The 23,064-nt window shown below is 49.8% G+C and overlaps 2 protein-coding genes across 2 annotated transcripts; one reads left to right on the forward strand and one right to left on the reverse strand.

Moving 5' to 3' along the window:
- Positions 1-221: 221 nt before the first annotated feature.
- ubn2b (ubinuclein 2b) lies at positions 222-20,855 on the forward strand. Its single transcript, XM_079746327.1, is given in 17 exon segments — positions 222-867; positions 1,370-1,498; positions 1,624-1,725; positions 2,198-2,329; positions 2,915-3,021; positions 3,661-4,165; positions 8,648-8,718; positions 9,304-9,433; positions 13,852-13,958; positions 14,422-14,532; positions 14,798-14,941; positions 15,575-15,625; positions 15,722-15,764; positions 16,052-16,633; positions 16,635-17,435; positions 18,304-18,502; positions 20,262-20,855. Coding segments are annotated over 17 exon segments (3,600 nt in total). The 5' UTR covers positions 222-531; the 3' UTR covers positions 20,312-20,855.
- A 117-nt stretch (positions 20,856-20,972) lies between these two features.
- On the reverse strand, positions 20,973-22,843 carry trir (telomerase RNA component interacting RNase). The gene is made up of 3 exons (XM_079746334.1): positions 22,035-22,843; positions 21,605-21,676; positions 20,973-21,511 (listed from the first exon to the last, which is right to left on the reverse strand). Exons 1-3 carry the CDS (start codon positions 22,344-22,346, stop codon positions 21,404-21,406), a joined length of 492 nt encoding a protein of 163 aa, XP_079602460.1. The 5' UTR covers positions 22,347-22,843; the 3' UTR covers positions 20,973-21,403.
- Between the last annotated feature and the right edge of the window lie 221 nt (positions 22,844-23,064).

Genomic DNA, 23,064 nt, shown 5'->3' on the forward strand with positions numbered 1-23,064 from the left:
TTCTCGCGGTTCTGGGCGCGCTCCCGTCCCGTCAAAACATCCCGCGTGAGGAGAACAATCGGCTGCTCCACATTCGCGCTTGTCTGTGGAGTAGGCGTGTCTTGGGGGGCGTTCCGGCCCCGCGATTGGTTGAAACCCGTTCTCTTTCTCCTCAGTTTCCGCTTTCTTTCCCTAAGCCCCGCCCCCTGCCTGAATAATGATAATAACGATCAAGATGGCTCCTACGGATGCCTCCTTGCGGTAGCCTGCCCATCATTCCATGGATCCACATCCTAAACTACAATTTTCCTACTATTTCACCACTTGTGTATCCCGGAGGAGGAACCCGGGGGGCTCCTGAATGGATTGATACCACCGAGGACGTCATAAAAGTCAGTGAAACATACTCTGAGGAACACAGAGCTAGCCCCGGGAGCTAGCTGCTAGCCGCTAGCCGCTAGCTGTAGTTGTCCACCATCTCCGGTTCTGCTGCCGAGACACTTGAACCCGAGCCTTGTCGTGTCCGGGGCGGACAGAACACGGTTGTTCCCGATGGCAGAGCCCAGGAAAGTGCCCTTCGTCACCATTTCGTCCTTTGGGTCAGACGCGACGGCCGCGGAGTCCAAGAAGCGCCGCCGCGAAGATGAAGCCGACAGCCCGGTGGTTAAAGATGGAGGCGGGGGTGGAGGAGGCGCAGCGGCCGCCGCCGGTTCAGGAGGTGGAGGAGGAGACGGAGGAGGGGGTCTGTTCGGGAACGTGAAGGGAGGTGACACGGAGCCCGGCGAGAGGAAACCCACGGTGCGCCTCAACCTGCCGCTGACGGAGCCCAACGAGCGGGGGTCTGCGGAGTTCAGCTACACGGAGCTGGTCCAGTCCACCTTAACTCAGGTCAGGAGGTTGGAGGACGGAACAAAAGGCCCGGGGGTGGAGGGGGTCCTGGGCATCACTCTGCACGCAGAGTGCCTCCGCCGTGCACGTAGACCTGGTAGCATCTCCACGGGATTAACGCTTTAGGGACCGTCAGTAGAGTAACCAGGTTTTAAAGTTGCCGATCATTTGGAAGCACATGTTGTTAACATAGAGACGATTGAGGAAGCGATGAAAAGTTAACTTTATTGCAGTTATACTCACTTTAGTGTGTGTCAACTTCTCTTAAGTTGCTGTTACTTGTTTTTACTGGATGAGAAAAGAGAATATGATGAAAGTGAATGCTGGTTGATTATAATCTATGTGTTAAATTGTTTTTGATCAATATATAATATTAAGCAAAAAATATAATTTGTATATTCCCTCCTATGAAGATCATTCCTTTGTTTTTAAAGTTTTGGGAGGGAAAGACATTGGGGCACCACCAACTGACCCCTCGAACTTGTTTGTGTTTCCTCTCCAGGTAAAACCCAAAGCAGCTCTGGTCTGTAAAGGCCTGACTCCGCCCCTTGACCCCAGCGACCCCTTCGCCGACGACGACCGAGAGCGGCGTGAGGTCGAGAACCTCGCCAAGAAGTTTGAGAGTAAATACGTACGTGTCATGTTTTAACGAATCGTGACGTCACACATGAAGCGAGCCTGAGGAGGCGTCGGTTTGGTTTTCTTGCCAACGTCGTGATGTGAAACTAAACGTTCGTTTCTGGGTGTGTTTTTCAGGGCGGGGCTCCGAAGAAGAAGAAGCGTGATAGGATGCAGGATTTGATTGACATCGGTTATGGCTACGATGATACGGACCCCTTCATAGATAACTCAGAAGCTGTGAGTACATTTCCATATATGTTTAGGTTAATATAATATGTATTTTATTGTATTTATTTGGAACACGTATCGGATGACGCCCACTTTACAGTTGAAATGCGCTGTACTGTCTGCTGTTTGATTTCACTAATCCTTCTCCCCGACCGTAGCCTACAACCAATCCCAACCCATCCTTATGTAATCTATACCTGAACCTGAGCATCTGTAAAACACTGCTTCGATCCAAAGTGGAGCCTCCCTTGTTAACCTTGGGATTGTTAGTGCTTGGCATCTGGTTCTATGAACATCCTTACTGTAAAGACAGCAATATATTGTTCTTTCTCTTTCTTCTGACAAATGTACTTATTGTTATTGTTTTTGGATAAAAGTGTCTGCTAAATGTAAAACGTGCAGTAAATGTAATGAGTAAAAGGAGAACTGAGTGCCCACAGGTAGCAGCGGCCCTGACTCTGCCCTCCTCTCTCCCTGTCAGTATGACGAGCTGGTTCCCGCCTCCCTCAACACCAAACACGGCGGCTTCTACATCAACATCGGCACACTGCAGTTCAGGCCCGCCTCCGACTCTGAGGGGGAGGTGTCTAAAGGGGACTCCAACCACTTCAAGGTGGGTTCACTGTGATTGGACGCTTCCCACGTAGGACTAAAGGTTTATAATAATAATTGTATTTTAATATATTAAGGAAGAAGGCATCTAAACACTCAACAGTATGTCAGGTTGATAATTCAACACAACATCCTTCAATGTGATAATCTATAGTCTCAGTCAAACAATCTTTGCACAAAGTAATACTTTGTCTAGTTGTGTTACAGTTGTGTAATTTAGTTGTTTGTAGAAAATGCTCACCTTTAAATTTTAGATGTTATCTTTTAGTTTCACTCTGAAGTTTAAATAAATAACCATAGATCCAAAGGTAGAACCCCTCAGTGGGTTTCTCCAACGTTGTTTTGTTGTTTGAAACATAGATGGATCAGGACACACTGACGATAGGTTTAAACCTTGCTATATAATGAATTCCAAGTTAATATTAAGTTATTAATTGGCACAGTAACTTAATACATCTTGGATATTAACTTGGTTCATAGTTATTCCCCTGAGCTGTTGTTTACTACAATGAGCTGTGACTCATGTAAGGTCACAACCTCGTTAACGTGTCACGACCTCGTTAACGTGTCATGGCGTCTCTGGCAGAAGGTGAAGGACGGGGAGGAGCGCGTCATCAAGAAGAGACGGAAAAAGCCAGACGGTGTCGGCCTGGAGGACAAGAAGCCCAAGAAGAACCGAGGGACCAAACAGGGGTAAACAAATGATAGGGTATTAAATGAGAAAAAGTATAAGCTCTCACACATGTGGGCTCTAACAAGGGGCGGGCTCTGCTGCATGTGGGAGTGTCCTCTAACGTGTGAGGGGGCAGGCTCTAACACATGTGGGCTCTAACAAGGGGCGGGCTCTGCTGCATGTGGGAGTGTCCTCTAACGTGTGAGGGGGCAGGCTCTAACACATGTGGGCTCTAACAAGGGGCGGGCTCTGCTGCATGTGGGAGTGTCCTCTAACGTGTGAGGGGGCAGGCTCTAACACATGTGGGCTCTAACAAGGGGCGGGCTCTGCTGCATGTGGGAGTGTCCTCTAACGTGTGAGGGGGCAGGCTCTAACACATGTGGGCTCTAACAAGGGGCGGGCTCTGATGCATGTGGGAGTGTCCTCTAACGTGTGAGGGGGCAGGCTCTAACACATGTGGGCTCTAACAAGGGGCGGGCTCTGATGCATGTGGGAGTGTCCTCTAACGTGTGAGGGGGCAGGCTCTAACACATGTGGGCTCTAACAAGGGGCGGGCTCTGATGCATGTGGGAGTGTCCTCTAACGTGTGAGGGGGCAGGCTCTAACACATGTGGGCTCTCACGAGGGGAGGGCTCTAACACGTGTGGGCTTGTCCTCAGGGTGTTGGCGCTGAACCTCCACCGCCCGGAGAAGAAGAAGAGGAAGAAGCTGATGAAGGACTCCATCCAGCTGGCCAACATGCTGCGCCGCTTCTCCAGGGAGAAGGAGGAGATCCGCAAGAAGCACATCCCGGGGGGCGCCGGCCCACCCCCGCGGCCCAACGCCGCCAGAGCGCCGCAGAGTAACAACAACAACGTTGGCGCCCTGCCCAAGGTTACCGGGGGCAACGACTTCATGGGGGCCAGCCTGACCACTGACCCCACAGTGTTGTCGCTGCTGGGCGCGGCCAGCGACAACACGGACATGCTGCAGGACCTCATGGGCGACCTGGACTTCGCTATGCTGGACTCTCCGGGGGGCAGCCCGGGCCACGGCGAGAACGGCGGCGGGATGGGGGCGGGGCTCAAGGCGGTAGGGGGAGGAGTCACACGGGTGCTGTCCTCCCCACCGCTGCCCAGCGGCCTGTCAGCCCCCCTCATCAAACGCATCGAGGACTTGAGAACGGTAAGGATCACATGACCGCACCCACTGTCACATGACCACAACCACTGTCACATGACCACAACTCAGGTCCCTGGACTACATGGTCCAACACATGACCACTCCTTCTGACGCCAACTGACACATGTATACCCTCTCCCACTTCCAGAGTTCACTTGGACTCTGCATAGCCTCCCCCCTTACCCCACCAAAACCCCTCTTACTCACTTATTGTATGTTGTACGTCCTTGCACTTAAAAACAGTACACAGTAACGGGGACGCTGGCGAGTCTAACGCCGCTCTGTCTGGCTTGTTTTTATTCAGTATTTTTGATATTTTTCACGAATGCATTGAACATTTTGTTGATTTTTTTGTCTATAGTAGTTGAGCTAAGTTTACTAGTTATATATAGTCACTTTTCCCTATTGTAAGTGCACCCGTTTTCTTTTTATACGTGTTTTATGCTTGGAGTCGTACAGTTGCTTGACAGGTGTTGGATGTTGGTGCGTTTTGGCCGCCGCTGCTCATCGGCTGCCGCTTCTCGTTCTCAACATTATTTTGAACATTATTTTGAACTTATTTTTAAGTTCTATGGTGCTGCTTTCCTATTTTAAAAAGCTAGCTACCTACTTTTTCGACCAGTCGTCTTGGACACTTGGACTTCCGCTACAGGATCCATCGCCGTAACCTGGTCGAAGGTAAACCCGGGAGGGCTTCCACCTCTACAGGTACGGTTGCGTTGGCCCTCGCTCTGGCCGGACCGCTGCCTTCCTTTCGAACCAACCCAGCTCCCATCTGGCGGACGTCTTTCATCGCCGCTCAGTTGAGGCCACCATCCACCTCCAACAGCGTTTGCTTCTTCACAGCCTCGACCATGGCACTCCACTACTCAACCATGCAGCTCCGCCAGCCTTTTCCCCAAATGCCTCCTTCCACTGAACTCATCGCCACACTAAAGAATTCTCGACTTCTTCTCCGTCCCCGTTACATTCACCGAGGCTCCCGCCGTAAATCTATGTACAGTTCCACTGCCATAAACACTATTCCATCGCTGTGGGCTGATCGCAGTTCACACACCGGCTCCCGCACTTCCTCATCGCATCATAACAACACACGTCATCAGAATGACTCCAGCGTGAACACTTTCAACCATCGCCCAATCCCTACTTCTGCTCAATCAATTTCAAAACAAAAGTACCTAAAACTCACCCCCTTCAACACAAGATCCCTCAACAATAAAAGCCTCATCAAAACCCCTGGACTACTTGAACTCAACCAAACTACCCCTGTTGGATATTCTTACCTGGACAACCCACGCTCAGAGGGCAGAGGAGGGGGTATTGCTGCTGTTTACCATCAAGACCTCCAACCCCACCCACTCTCCATCCCTGCTGCCCCATCATTTGAACACCTGGCTTTCAAACTACCTGGCCCCAAACCTCTCATCATTTCAATCATTTACCGCCCCCCCAAACCCATCCCATCATTCCTACCAGATCTCTCTGAATTCATCACTGCACATCTTCAATCTCGCAATCTGTTTTACTCCTCTGCGATTTCAACCTCCACATTGACTCCCCGGTCTCATAGTACACGCCCTCACCTACAAAGCACATGCACCTCTACAAATCAGCACTCAACAAAGCCTGTTGTGTCTTCTAGTCTGGCATCATTCATTCTGGATCCTCCAACCCAACCACTCTTTTTTCCACCATGAATAAACTCTTCAAACCCCAGGGTAACATCTCATCCTCATTCACCCCGGAGAAATGCAATAACTTCATATCATTTTTCCACTCCAAGATAGAAATCATCCACAACCAGCCTGCCACCTCCTCTGCCACAAGCCCTGACTCAGAACCTCCACTTCCTTCAACCCCTGACCACCAGCTTTCCATCTTCTCACCCATAACCACAGCAGACCTCTCCAAAATACTCTCCACCATGAAATCTTCCACCTCCCCCCTGAAACCCCATATGCCTTCTGAACTCGTCAAAGCCTGTTTCACCTCTCTCGCCCCCATCAACTCCTCCCTAAACTCTGGCACTGTTCCCCCACCTCTTAATCTTGATGCCATCACCCCCCTCCTTAAAAAACCTGGCCTTGACTCAGACGACCCAAACAACTTCAGACCCGTCTCCAACCTCACATTCCTCTCAAAACTACTGGAAAGAGCCGTCGCAACACAACTCAAGCAATACCTCCTCTCCAATAAACTGTACGAAACATTCCAATCCGGCTTCCCGACCCACCACAGTACTGAAACAGCCCTACTTAAAGTCACCAACGACCTCCTACTCTCCTCTGACTCCGGCTCCCTCACCATTCTCCTCCTCCTCGACCACAGGGCTGCCTTCGACACGTCAATCACTCCATCCTCCTCAGTCGTCTGCAATCCATTGGCATCACTGACTCTGCCCTCTCCTTGTTCACCTCCTACCTGTCTGAAAGATTCCAATACATCTCCATCAACAACCACAAATCTCACACCATCGCTGTCTCACATGGAGTCCCCCAAGGCTCAGTGCTTGGCCCCATCCTCTTCATCCTCTACATGCTCCCACTAGGTCACATCATCCGCCGCCATGGTCTTCAATTTCACTGTTACGCCGACGATACCCAACTGTACATCACCACCACAGCCATTTCTCCTGCCATCCTATCCACTCTCACCAACTGTCTCACTGACATCATGGACCACAACTTCTTCAAACTCAACGGCAATAAAAATGAAATTATCATCTCCGGCCCAAAAACAATCATCCCCACCTCCCAGAACTTCTCACTTTGCATCGATGGTCACACTGTCACTCCCTCCCCCCTGGTCAGAAACCTCAGCATCATCATGGACCCCACGCTCTCCTTCAAGTCACACATAAACAGCATCAGAAAAACATCCTTCTTCCACCTCCACAATATTGCACGCCTTCGACCCACTCTTTCATCCTCAGCTGCCGAAACACTAATCCACGCCTTCATCACTTGCAGACTTGACTATTGCAATAGCATTCTGTATGGCCTTCCATCCACTATTCTTCAAAAATTGCAATATGTACAAAACTCTGCTGCCCGACTGCTTACTAACTCCCCCTCCAGAGAACACATCACTCCCATCCTCCGTCAACTTCATTGGCTTCCAATAAAACAACGTATCAATTTCAAGATCCTCCTCACCACCTAAAAAGCGCTAAACAACTTTGCACCCTCATACATAACAGATCTCCTCCATCGCCACTCGCCGCCTACGCTCCACTGATGCCAACCTTTTCACCTCCATCACCAAGACCAAGTATTGCACCCTGGGGGACAGAGCCTTCGCCATCGCCGCCCCTACCCTCTGGAACTCTCTCCCTCTGGCCATCCGGAACTCTGATACACTGTTAATTCAAAAGTCAACTTAAAACCTATCTCTTCAGGACCACCTACAACATTTGACAAATCATCCCCCGCCATCTTCCACTCCCTCCCGCTCTCTTAATATGTTGCCTATTGTTGTGGTCTTGTTTATTTTTTCCCTTTTGTTTGAGTGTCTGAACTGTCTGTATGTATTCCTTTCTTATTTGTAAAGCGTCTTGAGTATTTAGAAAAGCGCTATAAAAAAACGGATCAATTATTATTATTACATAACATTGTGTAGCGTCTTATCCTAGCTATCTTTGTTGTATACGTTGAATTGGTTTGTGCTTGGCACTTGGTTCTATGAACATCCTTACTGTACAGACAGATAGATATATTGAGAGAGAGATATATTGTTGTTTCTCTTTCTTCTGACAAATGTACTTATTGTAAGTTGCTTTGGATAAAAGCGTCTGCTAAATGAAATGGACCTACTATGATAAGAGCTGTTCAGTAGTGTGTCCTCTAGTTTGTCCTAGCTGTGAGTCAGTGCCGTCTCAGTTCAGGGACGGGGGGGACAAGGGGGGGACGGGGGTTGGCAGGGAAAGGCAGGAGATTTGGTTGTTGCTGTGGCAACGGTAGCTGTGGCAGAGAGGAGGTTGGGGTGGAAAGGGCCCTCTGTCTCCAGGTGTGGGATGGCAGGCGGGGCTAAAGGTTCTGGTTAGAGACGTGATGAGTATTTGAATACACAACGTTTTGTGTATCACTACACAACCCTGTGTAGTATTGCATCCTGTTGCACTGTGTCGTCTCACCCCGGTGTTATAAGAGATGTTCATAAGAATAATAATACATTTGATTTATATAGCGCTCTTCTAAATACTCAAAGACGCTTTACATAGCGAACACAAAACGAAATCATTGAATAAGAATTTATATAAAAAGGTAAATAAAGGAGGAAGGGGAGAGAAGGGAAGGGGTGATGTGGTGAAAGCGATCTTGAAGGGGTGGGTTTTGAGGGCCTGTTTAATTGAAGGGAGTGTGTTAGCCCGTCGGGTTGGGGAGGGAGTGGCACCTGATAAGGCCCTGCCCATGTTGACCCTGTCTTTCTCTCTGATCAGGCGTTATAACAGATGTTACACTGCGTCTCCCCGTCTCTCTCTGTTAGGCGTCCCGTCAGTTCGACCAGGAGGGCAGGAAGAAGTTCTTCACGCTGGACATGAACAACATCCTACTGGAGTGAGTACCTGTTCTCCTCTGGTGTTGGTGGTCCCACCATGGAACGCGTTTGTCACCACTGCTCCCCCCCGCTCCCCTTTAACAGTGTGTTGTGGGGTCCTCCTCTCTGACTGTGTGTTGTGGGGTCCTCCTCTCTGACTGTGTGTGTTGTGTTTCCTCCTCTCTGACTGTGGGTTGTGGGGTCCTCCTCTCTGACTGTGGGTTGTGGGGTCCTCCTCTCTGACTGTGTGTGTTGTGGAGTCCTCCTCTCTGACTGTGTGTTGTGGGTTCCTCCTCTCTGACTGTTTGGTTTGTGGGGTCCTCCTCTCTGACTGTGTGTTGTGGGGTCCTCCTCTCTGACTGTGTGTTGTGGGGTCCTCCTCTCTGACTGTGTGTTGTGGGGTCCTCCTCTCTGACTGTGTGTTGTGGGGTCCTCCTCTCTGACTGTGTGTTGTGGGGTCCTCCTCTCTGACTGTGTGTTGTGGGGTCCTCCTCTTTGACTGTGTGTTGTGGGTTCCTCCTCTCTGACTGTGGGTTGTGGGGTCCTCCTCTCTGACTGTGGGTTGTGGGTTCCTCCTCTGACTGTGTGTTGTGGTTCCTCCTCAGCATCGAGCTGCAGGTGCAGGAGCAGCCTGAGGGGGTCCGCTCGGCCGTCTACTCCCACCTGGAGGCCTTCGTCCCCTGCAACAAAGAGGCCCTGCTGAAACGCCTCAAGAAGCTCAGCCTCAACATACAGGTACAATACAAATATGTTATACATAACATAGGGCTGGGCGATATGGCTGAAAACTGTATCACGATATAAGTGTTTCATATCGGTCGATATCGATAATTATCGATAATTTGTATGACCTACCGTAATTTTCGGACTATAAGCCGCGCCTTTTTTCCCATTTTGCGATCCTCCGGCTTATATAACGGTGCGGCTAATCTTTGAATTTTATAGCTAACGGCCACTAAGCGACCTCCTAGATCTATGGATTTTACAGGTTACCGTCCACCAACTTTAACTCTATGGGCTCTATGACCAGTCCGCGCCCCCCGACCTTTAAGCGGCGGGCTCCAGCGCGGCTTATATATATACACACATCATTCAATTTAGCTGCTGCGCTTTATACTCCGGTGCGCCTTATAGTGCGGAAAATACGGTATTTAAAATAAGGACCAGGAGAAAAACATACAATTTTATTTTATTATTATTTTAATTTTAATCTTGACCTTACTCTGGTTGTAGGCAGACAATGGAAATGAATGTAAACAACACAGCTATGGAAAACACTCAAATAAATACCATCACAATGAAAACTTAACAATTAACAATAACAAAGTGCTTAACAAAAATAAAGTGTTACAAAAACATGTGCAAAGTGTAAAATGTAAACATATAGAAACCTGAGACCCGAGAAGAACTATCTACATATATATTTTTTACTGCAAATTTAGTGCAAAAAAGTTTACCCTCTGGTGAATAACATTTTTTTTTTTAAATATATGCAGTGTTTAGTAAACAAAGAAGAACTTCAAGAAAAACTGAGGTAGACTTAACCTTAACATCGGAACTAACGTCGGAACTAACGTCGGAACTAACATCTGAACTACTAATATATATTTCACTCAAGGTTTTGTGCTAGGAACACCAGCTGGTTGACCTTCTCTGGTTTTAAAGCTGACCTGGTGCATGTAACAATATTACCCCCAGTACTAAAAATTCTTTCTGAGGGGCTACTGGTGGCTGGGATGCATAAATACTTTTTTGCCAGCTGAGATAATCTTGGGAAGTTGTGTCCATGGAGCCTCCACCAGTCCAGGGGTTCAGACTCACTGTCTGCATCAGGGCACATCAGGTACCTTTCTAGCTCACTCTCCACTTTTTGTTCTTCAGTGAGAGGCAAGTCATCTTCATCTCCCAATGACTTGCGTTGCTTCTTCACGCCCAGTGGTAGAGGTGGTTCAGTGGCAGCCGCAGCTCCTCCTTCTGCACCTTGGTCTCCTGCTCCCTCAGAAGCCCCTGCCTCTGACTGGCCTTCATTCAATGCCTCAGACACTGCTCTCATTTTAATGGCCCTTACCTTCTCTGGTCTAATGTATTGGACTTTAAACCTGGGGTCCATCAAGGTAGCCATGTCAAGGAGATCGTCTGTGTCAGGGCCAGCATACTTCTCATCAAGATAGGTCATTATTTTTGTTTTCATCTCTTTTGTGAGCTGAGTGTCTTCCTTGTTTAATTTAAGCAAATTGGTGCGGAACAGGTGGAGCACAGGCTTCACGTAAGACACTGTCACATATGACTCCCCAGAAAGGGAGTCTGTGAACTCCAGGAGAGGAGTTAAGGCCGCATTCATGGACTCAAGGACCTCAATGTCCTGCCACGTTGGGATCAGGTGCCTGTTGTTTTTGTCAGCAGACAGAACGTCAATGATGGCCTTTTGTTGCTCTAGGACCCTTGCCACCATCTTTTGTCTCGAGCCCCACCTGGTTGGTGACTCTGTGATCAGCTGGTGTGTGGGAAGATTGAGACGTTGCTGTGCTTTGGAGAGTGCACTCTTTTTCTTCCATGAGTAAGAAAAGGCAGAGACCACTTTCTTGCAAACACCTACAGCCCTGTCCACTCTTTTGTCCTTTCCTGCGGCACCTGCAGAAAAAGAATGACAGCGTATATTACAGATAATAGATGAGGTTGAGTCAGTCAGTAATTCAGTGTAAAGCTGCTTTCATGGATAATAATAAAAACTCAATATATTAATAATTATATCATCTTAAGAATAATTATATCATCTTAATGTATTGGCTAATAAAATCAATACATGAACCAACATGGATGAGTAATTAGTATTCGAAGCTTGAATCAGTATTCAGAGCTTCGTTGTTTTTTCATGTACTGACGTTACCAGAGCGAGGGACGCAAACTATAAGCGTCAGCGACACCAATCAGAGAAGCGAGAGAGGTGGAGGAAGAATAGATATCTTGTTTCCCTTTACTTTATAACACAACATTAGCGGGATCTCGGGAGGAAAAGTAATACTTAGCGAAATGCAATCCTTAGCTTAGTTGTTTGTTTACGTTCGCTGTACAGCGCCGCGCCAATCAACTGTGACTGGCTTGCTGCCGAGCGTGAGCGTCTTGGGAATACCCGGTCAATATAATGGATATAATATGGGCACATAAGACAATCGATTTTCGGTATTTGTTATGGATTTATTGTACAAATTCCCTGGAAAGATGCACGTTCCAGTATGAATTGAAAAGCTCCCGTAAGGGCTGAGATGGCAGAGGACAGCTGATTTGGAACGGAACAACAGCTGTTCGCTTTCGCGGGGAAAAACTAAGGAACTTCGACCTTCTTAGGCATACTTATTAACGTTCAAAAGCTATTAAATCTTCAACAAAATATGCAGATACTGTCAAAATCGGTTCCAGGGAGTATATAGGGATTATTAATGTTGTTTTTTTCTGGAACGAGTATTCGAATATTCGCTCGAGTATTCTTAGCCTGAAAAATGGCACTCGGGCCAGCCCTAATGGTAATTAAACATTAAAAAACCTGCGGTTTATAGTCCAGTGAGGCTTATATATGTACACATCATGCAATTTAGCTGCTGCAGCTTATACTCCGTCCGGTGCGCCTTATAGTGCTGAAAATACGGTACTCACCAATAGCTGAGTGCAAACGATGGCCAAAACACTGTAGCCGGGTCCAGTCGTTCAGTGAAGTTGCTTTCACTACATTTGCCCCACTGTCTGTGGTAATGCACACCATTTTTTCTTCATTTAGAGACCAGGTCAACAGTGCCTCCTTCAAGCCTTCTGCTATATTTTCTCCTGTGTGATCGTCGGGGAAATATGCCGTTTCGAGGCATCGGGTTTTCAGATTCCATTCGTGGTCTATGAAATGAATGGTCAAGCTAATGTATGGCTCTGAAGTACGGCTTGACCACAGGTCAGAAGTTGTGGCAAAGTACCTGGCCAACAGGATTTCTTTTTGCACAGATTCTTTAAACATCAGATACAGTTTGGGAATGGCAGTCTTAGAAAAGTACTTTCGCCCTGGAATCACATAGCGTGGGTCAAGCACGTGAAGGAGATTTTTATAACCGGGCTTCTCAACGGTACTGAGCGGAAGCATATCCTTAGCTATGTGATATGCCACTGCCTGGGTTATGTCTCTGTAGCGTTTGGAATCTTTGTCATAAGGCACTGATGCCGAGTACCTCTCCATGGTGGTCTGCTGCTGCTTTTGCGGCGTTGCATTTGTAGACGTTGTTGGCCGTTTTTTTATACGGCTGTGCTCCAAAGGGTGAGAGCGGCTAAGGTGGTAAAATAGGTTTGTTGTATTCCCAGACTTGGTGGGGACTACGGTTTTACATAATTTACAGACAACTTTAGTCTGACTACGGTCTGACTTAAAAAATCCAAAGAACTGCCATACTGGCGAGCTGACACTTCCATTTTTGTCGATAATTTCCTCCCTCGTTGCGGTACTCATCTTTCACATCTGACAGCACGCTGTTTCAGTGTAAACACGAGACAACGAGAGGGCGCAACCAAACGTGATACTGTTACATGATTGGCTATTAGCGTGTCACCCCATACGTTGCTAGGTACCAGTACGAGTGCCTTTGTTTGTGCAACCAACGTTGCTTCGCGACCTCTCGTTCAAAGCGGAGCTAGAAGTAGAATTTTTTTTCCGGTTTCTTACAACGAGGAATAAATACAATATCGAAACGTTCTATCGAACACATTTTTTATTGATATTGATTACGTGTCTATCGCGATACATATCGTTATCGTTTTATCGCCCAGCCCTAACATAACATAACATGTTATATATAACCCTAAACCGTTATATTATAGCCTCAACATACAGTTACATGTTATATATAACCTCAACAAACAGGTCCCTTATATAACGTGTCATGTTATGATATAAACCCAACACGTTATATATAACCCCAACATGTTAAAATATAACCTCAACATACAGGTACATGTTATATATCACCCTAACATGTTCTATCTAATCTCCACATTCAGTTACGTTCTAGTGACACCACACAGTGTTGGTATTGAGCCCGGACCAGAACATGAGGTGGGGTGAAGTGAGGACTGAGCGTCGTGGTGACTCTGTGTGATGACTCTTCTGACTCTGTCTCCAGGACGACCGCCTCCGCACCCCGCTGCTGAAGCTGAAGCTGGCCGTGTGCAGTGTGATGCCCGAGCAGATCGCCCGCTTCAACATGGACTGTATCGCCAAGGTGGCCAAGTAAGACCCCCAAACACACGTAGTCTGACGGAAGTATATCACAGTGAAGTACTTCTACTGGAGGAGATCACACTGAGGTACATCACACTCCAGTACTCACACCCAAGATCTCCTACTGAAGACAAAACATGATTGTTTCCAGTGTTCCTACTGGCTCCTGATGGTTGTGTATTATGGGATGGCTCACAGTACTGATGGTTGTGTATTATGGGATGGCAAACAGTATTGATGGTTGTGTATTATGGGATGGCTCCCAGTACTGAGGCTTGTGTATTATTGGATGGATCATACACCACTGATGGTTTTGTATTATGGGATGGATCATACAGTATTGATGGTTGTGTGTTATGGGATGACTCCCAGTATTGATGGTTGTGCATTATGGGATGGCTCACAGTACTAAGGGTTTTGTATTATGGGATGGATCATACCATACTGATGGCTGTGTATAATGGGATGTCAGGCAGCAGTCTGGAGAAGCAGAGAAGAACGGCTCAGAGGAGGAGGACGAGGAGAAGCCGGGGAAGAGGGTGATGGGGCCGCGCAAGAAGTTCATCTGGGATGACAAGCTCAGGTCAGTCTCTCTCCCTCTCTCTGTCTGTCTGTGTGTGTCAGTCTCCATCCCTCATTCTCTGACGTCTGTGTGTTACTCTGTGTGTTTGACGTGTGTGTGTGTGTGTGTGTGTGTGTGTGTGCGTGCGTCTGTCTCCATCCCTCATTCTCTGACGTGTGTGTGTGTGTGTCTGTGTGTGTTACTCTGTGTGTTACTCTGTGTTTTTGACGTGTGTGTGTGTGTGTGTGTGTGCGTCATTCTCTGGCGTGTGTGTGTGTGTGTCCAGGTTGTTGCTGTGCACCCTGGTACGTGTAAAGCTGGGCTGCTATGAGCTGGAGGGCCAGAGCTCAGTGTCTCCTGAGGACTACCTGAAGGCCTTCATGGAGGCCGAGGTCAAACCCCTGTGGCCCAAGGGCTGGATGCAGGCCAGGTACCTGATGATAACACTATGGGTTAGAGTGAGCCACAGTGGCCCAAGGGCTGGATGAGGCCAGGTACCTGATGATAACACTATGGGTTAGAGTGAGCCACAGTGGCCCAAGGGCTGGATGAGGCCAGGTACCTGATGATAACACTATGGGTTAGAGTGAGCCACAGTGGCCCAAGGGCTGGATGCAGGCCAGGTACCCGATGGTAACACTATGGGTTAGAGTGAGCCACAGTGGCCCAACGGCTGGATGCAGGCCAGGTACCTCACGCTAACAGTATAGCTTACATACCTCCGTCGGTGTCCTGATACTCTCTGAGAATCGGAACTCTTCAGATTAACTTAATTAACAATGAAGACAGGATATGCCTTATTTTTAGTTATTATTTAAATTATTTTATATAGTTACTGCTATATTGTTACTAATACTAAAAACGCCTACAAAGTATTATCTAACCATATTATTTCATTACTAAGTTATTGATGCTAATCCAAAGTGTTGATTCCAATACACCGTGATTGTCATATGGTTGAACAGCAGCAGGTCTAGAATGTTACGTTTTTAAGACTACACAAGCCCTGACCTGGTGACCTTATATACAAAACGTTCAATGTTGGCTGTTCTTTTTCCTGCAGGATGCTTTTCAAAGAGAGCATGCAGGCACACGGTCACCTGACAGCAAACATGTATGTCATCACTTCCTCCTCCACGTCCTACTGTACTGTGCCCTTATTGGTCGGCCTGTCCGTCACTCACCTGTCTCCCTCCCCTTCTCCCTGTAGAGCCAAGAAGAAGATAGTGACGACCCCCAAGGCCAAGCCCAAGGTACTCCTCATGATGCCAGAATAAAATACAAATATTTAACAATTATTCGTCCAACACTTTTTGCGGGGATTTATTTGTTTTCATTAGCGTGACAAGACGACCGTCACGCAATATCCCGCGTTTGAGATCTCAATCATGGGATATTGCCAAATATCCAGAAATAGCAAACCAATCAAGTTGCACCATCTTAGGAGGTTCACGTGTAGCATATACTTTATAGATATATCAAGGTGAATAGATTAACGAGGTGTTAGTTGTTAATTGGCTGCTCTGTCTTGTGACCCCAGGAGATGGGTTGGGTCCAGCGCTCCACGCCCACGGGGGGCGTCGGCCCAGTGGCCCCGCCCACCAAGCGGCCCCCCCTCTCCCCCTCGGAGCCCATCTGCCTGGACTCGCAGGACGAGGAGGAGCCGGCGCCGCCCTGCCTGGACTCCATCTCCCAGGCGCTCGCCATCCTCAGCAACGCCGCCAAGGGCCTGGCCCACGGCGACAGCCCCCCCTCGCCCGACCACGGAAAGACCCCTGTCGCCGCGGCGACCCCATCGCACACCCCACCGCTGCTCCAGCAGCAGCAGAAGAAGAGCGTGGTGGTGTCCGGGGCCCCGTCCTCACCATACGTCTCCACCTCCTCCCCTGCGGCGGCCTCGCTGGCCCGCGCCCCCGCCCCCGTCCCCGCCCCCTCCGCCCTGTCGCCGGGCAACCGCATGGATGGCCTGGCGTCCCTCAAGGGCCTGTCCCCAGCCCACAGACACTCGGCGCTCGGCTCCGCCCCCCGGCCCCCCGCTGCAGGCGGTGGCTCCTCCCCCAAGCAGCGCCCGCCCCCCACCGCCTCCCCCCTCGTGGCGCCGGGGTCGAAGGGCGTGGCCGCCCCCCCCCTCCGGCCTCCTGAGGGGCGGGAACAACCTCCTCGCCTCCCCGCCGCCACGCGTCCACACGCTGAGCCCCGCCCCCCACATGGGCCCCCAGACCCCCCGCGTGGCCCACACCCTCCACAGCAGGACCCCCCCGCCCCCCGGGCTGACCTACAGCAAGCCCCCCCCGCCCCCCGGCCTGTCCTACCCCCGGCCCTCGCTGACCCTCAGTAAGCCCTCCACCACGCCCAGCCTCATGCACTGCCGGCCCTCCATGACCCCCGGCCTCTCCTCCTACGGCAAGGTCAACATGGCCCCCGGAAAGGGCCCGGGGGGCGGGGCCAAGACCACCCTGAGCCCCAAGCCCCCCCACCCTCTGCCCCAGTCCAACTTCATCACGCCCATGCAGGCCACGCTCACCAAGGCGGGGCACAGCAGCACGGCGCCCATCATCAAGCTGACCGCGCCCGCCAGCTCCCAGCCCCACCCCCGGCCTCAGGCCACGCCCCCCCTGCGCCAGTACACCACCAACAGAAGCCCCGCCCAGGCCTTCCGCCCCCCCTACCCCGGGGCCCAGGGGGGCGGGGCCAAGCAGACAGGCGGGGGCTACGTGGGCCTGAAGCAGCCGGTGGGGGTCCACAGCAGCACCAGCACCAGCCTTACCAACACCTCCACCCTCAGCAAGCACCCCGGTGTCACGCCCACCACCGCCGCTGCTGCCAATGCAGCGCAGCGCCAGAGGGCAATGGGCGGGACCACTCAGGGGGCTAAGCCAATCACGTCCGTCTCCTCGCCGGCGATGTCTTCTCAGCTGCCCCAGGTGTGTACTGTTATGACACACACTCGCATGTCTGACCTCTGCATGTTTACTAGAGTTATTCCGATACCGACACCACTATCGGAAATTCCTCCGATACTACCTGAAAAGCATTATCGGGTATCAACGAGAACGCAAGTCTAGTGCCAATCTGATGTCATCACATGACTCATTTACTACACAGACAGAGAGCAACACAAACAGTACGGTGTTATGCTGCGTTCTGTCAGAGGTGGGAAGTCAGAAACGCGTCATCTCCGACCTACATGCGTCAGAGCTACCAAGTCAGAAAAACATGGATGCTCACGCTAAACTACAAGAGTGCAAATGTATTATTATAATTATAAATTGAAAATCAACTAGTTTGACTGAAAAATTACTTATTTTTCAGAAGAACTAGATAGGTAAGGAAAGTTCTATATAATTCCTTCTCTGTACATTTATTTAAATTACATTTTTGACATTTAGAAGATTCTTTTATCCAAAGCGACTTATTACAAGTAGTACATTGCTGTCATTGTAAGAGAACCCTTCAATAAGAACAAGTGCTAGTAGTTACAATGCTAGATGCTGTATCGGTATATTCATACAGGGTAAGTAGTATACAGCTGTTGAAAAAAAAGAAATAAGATATAAACCCCAAAAAATCGTACTCTGTATCAGCCAATACTCAAGCTCAGGTATCGGGAAGTTTTTTTTTTTTTTATCGGAACATCTCTAATGTTCAACATTCACTCACATTTACGACAAGAAACTGGTTTTAAGACACCACATCCTACCATGTGGTCACTCAGAGGATCTAGAGAGAAGGTCTGGGTGCCTCGACCACCATGACCACGCACGCCACACCCCTGACCATCTCCCCTCCCAGGTCTCCACCACGGGGGGCAGCAGCCTGCTGGGCTCCGCCCCCTCTCTGCCGGGGGGCTACGGCATGCTGGGGGGTCTGGTTCCCGTGTCGCTGCCCTTCCAGTTCCCGCCGCTGCTCAACCTGCCGCTCGCCTCCAACGCCGCCGCCGCTAGTGCCCAGGCGGCCAATAGCAACGCCTCGTTCTCCGTTCTGACGCAGAGTGAGTAGCGCGCTTAGAACCGGCTCACTAGGCTAACGCTGTTAGCATAGTAAAGGGGTAGGCTAACACGGTTAGCATAGTACAGGGCTATGCTAAGGCTGTTAGCATAGTATAGGGCTATGCTAAGGCTGTTAGCATAGTAAAGGGCTATGCAAAGGCTGTTAGCGTAGTTTAGGCCTATGCTTAGACTGTTAGCATAGTAAAGAGCTAGGCTAAAGCTGTCAGCATAGTAAAGGGAGGTCTATGCTAAGGCTGTTAGCATAGTAAAGGGCTATGCTCACACTGAGGGTCCTCTAGAGGGCCCCCCCTGTTAAGGGGACGCCGAGAGACTTATTCACAGGGCCCTCAGCGTTACCGGAACGGAACCCATTCGGGTTCCGTTCACCATGGGCCCCATTCCACCCCCCGCCAGGTATGATTGGTTGAGGGAGCCCATAACATTAAATTGATTAAGAAATGACACGGCGATTGAAAAACTCTCCTTTAGTGACATCACACGTGGGCGTGTCCGCTCCGACTGCACAGCCTGCTGATTAGTGCAGTCCGCTGGATGGGCGTGTGTCTTGATCTGGGTGGACACGCCCAATTGTGACGTTGCTCCAGGTTTAAAAATGGCCGATCTCAGTCACACCCGGTGGTCGACGGAGATAGTTAGCGTAGAGCTCAGTAAGATAGAGCAGGTAAAGCTAAGTTATTCAGGGTCAGTCAGCAGGAGCTTGCGGTCTGTGTGCCAGTAGTTAGTGTGTGGCTTCTGTCTTCTTCGTTGTCTAGCTACGTGTGTAGACCTTGTTGTTGTTTTTGTCTTACTGAACCCTTGTTGTGACCCCATGCTGTGTCTGGGAGGACGACCCCTCAGTCTCTCTCTCTCTCATCCCCTCTTCATAACTCATCAATCTGTCATCAACACTGTTCTCTCTTACCTCTCCTTAACCTCTCTGGCCTCTCTGACCTCCTCTGTTTAATGGTGTCTCGCTCTGCTCTGTGTCCACTCTCTGCATCCATAGCCAAACCCTGCCTCACCTTCTGCTGTTGATCACTGTTTTTCCCGCCCTGTTTCTGTTGCCCCCGACTCACTTCCTGTCCCCACCGACCCACTTCCTGTCCCCACCATAACGTGCCCTGCTCTCCCTCCTCTGTTCCCGGGTGGCTCGCTGTCTCCTGTCTCCTCCTCAGATCTCTATAAGAGCCTCCAGGCAGGGGCTCATGTTGCTCTGCCTCCTCACCTGCAGATCGCTTTCTCAGGTAAACCCAGCCCTCCCCCTGTTCCGACGTGGGGAGACTCCACATCCAGGCGGTGAAACGTCGGTTCAGGTTAGGCACAAGCTAAGCTGAGCTCAGCTACTAACTGTAGCTCTACTAGCCATGGCTCTCCTAGCCGTGCCTCTCCTAGCCGTGCCTCTACTAGCCGTGGCTCTACTAGCTGTAGCTCTTCTATCTATAGCTCTTAGCGTTTGTCTCTACTAGCCATAGGGTGCTAGTTTGTCCGACAGTAAACCAGGAGTGGATTGTTTCCTCTGTGGATCTGGAGTCACCCCACACCTGTCCGTCTGCTTCTGCCCGCCCTGCTCTGAGTGTCTGCCGTCGTCGGGGTTCTGCGTCTTGTCTGTCTGTCCTTGAGGTGGTGGGGTGCCCACCTGTCTGTCTGTAGCCGTTATAACTGCCGATTGTCCTGACGGTCGCTCCGATGCTGTAATGTTGTTTTCATGCTTTCTGCTCTGGTTTTCATTGGTGGCTCAAGAGCTCTACTCTCCCCGTTCAGATGTCAATCAAAGCCAGGGCGGGGACTCCAACAAGAGGAAGACCCTATGATACAGCACCTAGCCAGACACCTGTCCGGTGGGAACCAATCGGAATTGAGTGGCTATGAGTGACGGTTGACAAAACCACTCAGAAGGACTAGAGCTGAAGCGCTGGGGATGAGGAACACGCCTCATCATGCAAGGATTGGCTCAGTGACACAAACAAGCAGTACAGGACTTTTTTTTAAACCATTTGATAACTTTTGATACTATTATTCATAGAATTGATAAATGAAAATGACTAAATTTGTCAATGTTTACAAGATAGACCTATATCACTGTGGAAAGGTGTGTGTCTGTGTGTGAGCGAGCTCAGGGGTGGGAATGTGTTGCGCTGAATGTGTATTTCTCCTGGTAATGGTCAGTGTGTCCATTTGGTGCTTTTTTAAGACAATGTAATTAATACTTCAAATCTTGTAAAGAAATGTAAACTAAATGCAAGATGTTCCGTTTGGGCTTTTTAGAATGAAAGTCGTTTTTTTAAACAACTGATTTCTCCTGTATAGAAATGAAACGACCTTCCAATTAAACAATGCCTTATAATCATGAATGTATATGTATAAGAATCTGTCGTCTCAACACAAGCTACGATAGCGGCTGTCTAAGCTAACAACATACCGTTAAAAGAAAATATGAATTAGTTTGAAAAGACTTTTATTTATAACATTGGCTTGAGACGTGTCAGCAGGCCTCAGAAGGTTTGAGTCTCTGATGTGAAATACAGCACTGACCGCGACGGTCAGACCCCGATCAACCAGGACCGCGGGGGGCGAACAGGCAACACGGGGATATCTCATCAAAACTTCACACGGCCACCGGCGAGTCAAATCAACCACCATACGACTCGCAAGCTACAAATATGAAAATATTGCAATCGCTCACGTATGCAAGTATGTTTTAAAAAAATGAAAACATCCGATTTAGCACACAAGCATGAACCCTTACGATACAAAAAGCGGCGGAAATGAAACTGGTTTCTACTCGTGTTTATGAATTGTGATTCTGGCAGGGTCAAAATGGTCCAGATGTACTAGGAAACCCCCTGCAGCTCCAGGGTTCCTCCCAGAACAGAGAAAGTCGCTTGAGGGGAGGGGCCTGCCGGTTATTTGACCAGCGGTCTGGTTTTATCGTCATCGCCGCACTGGTGCGACTTGTACATCTTTACCTCGGCCATGTACTTGGCCCAGGCGTCGCTCTTACCCGGCTCGGCCTGCGGGGAGCAGAGAGAGAGAGCAGGCGGTTAAAACAACACAACGGGAGACAAACACTAGACGGATCAGGGAAGAGAGACGTATGTACTTACAACCGAGTCCGGTTTCAGTTTCTTCGCAACCATGCCGGTCTTTAGGAACACGCCGCCTCGCCGCTTCCCCACCTGGGAGGAGATACAAGACTGACACCGTTACAGGAGCCCAGACACCGGGGTGAGGAGATATGAGACTGACACCCTTACAGCTGGGTGAGGAGAGACATGACTGACGCCCTTCCTGGAGCCCTGGCGGGCAGTGGAGAAGAGCCAACAGTAGGGCTCCTGTCGCACGATGACCAGCGAATGAACCGTAAGCCGTGTGTCAATATGTGTGTCATATTAGTGTCAATGGTCAAATGAACCAAGGCCTGTACTATATCAGATTTAATAACGTGTTCTACTTTTATTATGATCATATTAATGATCACGATCACGAACCCCTAACGTCACTTCGATCTCATCTCACTACTGCCAAAGCCCTTACAAAGCTGGTCGCGGAGGGGGGCTTCTTGTCCACAGCTGACTGTTCTTGGGGGTCTGTCGCGGGTCCTTCCCCGCTCGCCTGCCCATCCTCTTCTTTCATCCTCTTCTCTTCCTCCATCTTCTTCTTGAACATCGCCATGAAGCTGCCGTCGTTGGCGAACGCGTTGGCCGCCCCGGGTCTGGTGCCGGGCGCCCCGGGCCCCAAGCCGGGCCTGGAGCCGCCCAGCGCCGGGCTGGACGGCGAGGCCGGGCTGCTGCTGTTGGAGTCGCTGCTGCTCAGGTGGGCTCTGTGGTGAACCCGTCTGGAGTCCATCCTTTCCGTTTGGGTCTCGAAACGATGAGGTGATGAACTGTAGATCCAGGGGGTCTCTAGGTCCAGGTGGTCGGGGGAGATCCGGGGGGTCCCGCGGTTTGGAGGAATGCGGTTCGGGGAGAGGCCGTTCACAACATGCTGCAGGCGGACTGACCTCGGCCGGGAAATTAAGAAGCCCTCTGGTCCTTTGATAGTTTAAAAGTATAATTAGTAGACAGCATGGGAGGATAATGAGCCGTTTCAGACCGAAGAGGATCACAGAAACAAGACGCTAGCGCGGTGGGCTAATGCCTTGTTTACCTTGGCCTTTGTGCGACAAATGTACCCGAATAATGTCCAGATGAAGAGTAAATAACCAGGGGGATTAGATCCGATCGCTCGATGTCACTTTACCGCCCTCAGAAACCGCACAGCAGACGAGATATTCCAGAGATAATACGATTTATGTTCAAAAATGAGCTCCTCGTTACTCGCTGGCGGCCATCTTGGCTCTTACGGCTGACGTCACGGCGTCCAACGCCCCCTACTGGGGGGCGGTGAGGAATCACGACGTCAAGGCGTGGTGTCCGCCGCCCCCCGCCCTCTGCTGGGCGGAGAGGAATCATGACGTCCCGGCGTGCCCTCTGCTGGGCGGAGAGGAATCATGACGTCCCGGCATGGTGTGTCGTCGTCCCCGAAATTTTTCAACACATTTTTAAGTTAACCAAACAAACATTAG

The sequence above is a fragment of the Pollachius pollachius genome (assembly GCF_949987615.1).
Source record: "Pollachius pollachius genome assembly, chromosome: 11".
NCBI classification, from domain to species: domain Eukaryota; kingdom Metazoa; phylum Chordata; class Actinopteri; order Gadiformes; family Gadidae; genus Pollachius; species Pollachius pollachius.

Coding starts and splice junctions, on each gene's coding strand:
- trir (XM_079746334.1), bottom strand. CDS start 22,346: ATGGACTCCAGACGGGTTCACCACAGAGCCCACCTGAGCAGCAGCGAC. Junction 21,677..22,034: donor CCCCCTCCGCGACCAGCTTT/GTAAGGGCTTTG, acceptor ATCTCCTCCCAG/GTGGGGAAGCGGCGAGGCGG. Junction 21,512..21,604: donor AACTGAAACCGGACTCGGTT/GTAAGTACATAC, acceptor TGCTCCCCGCAG/GCCGAGCCGGGTAAGAGCGA.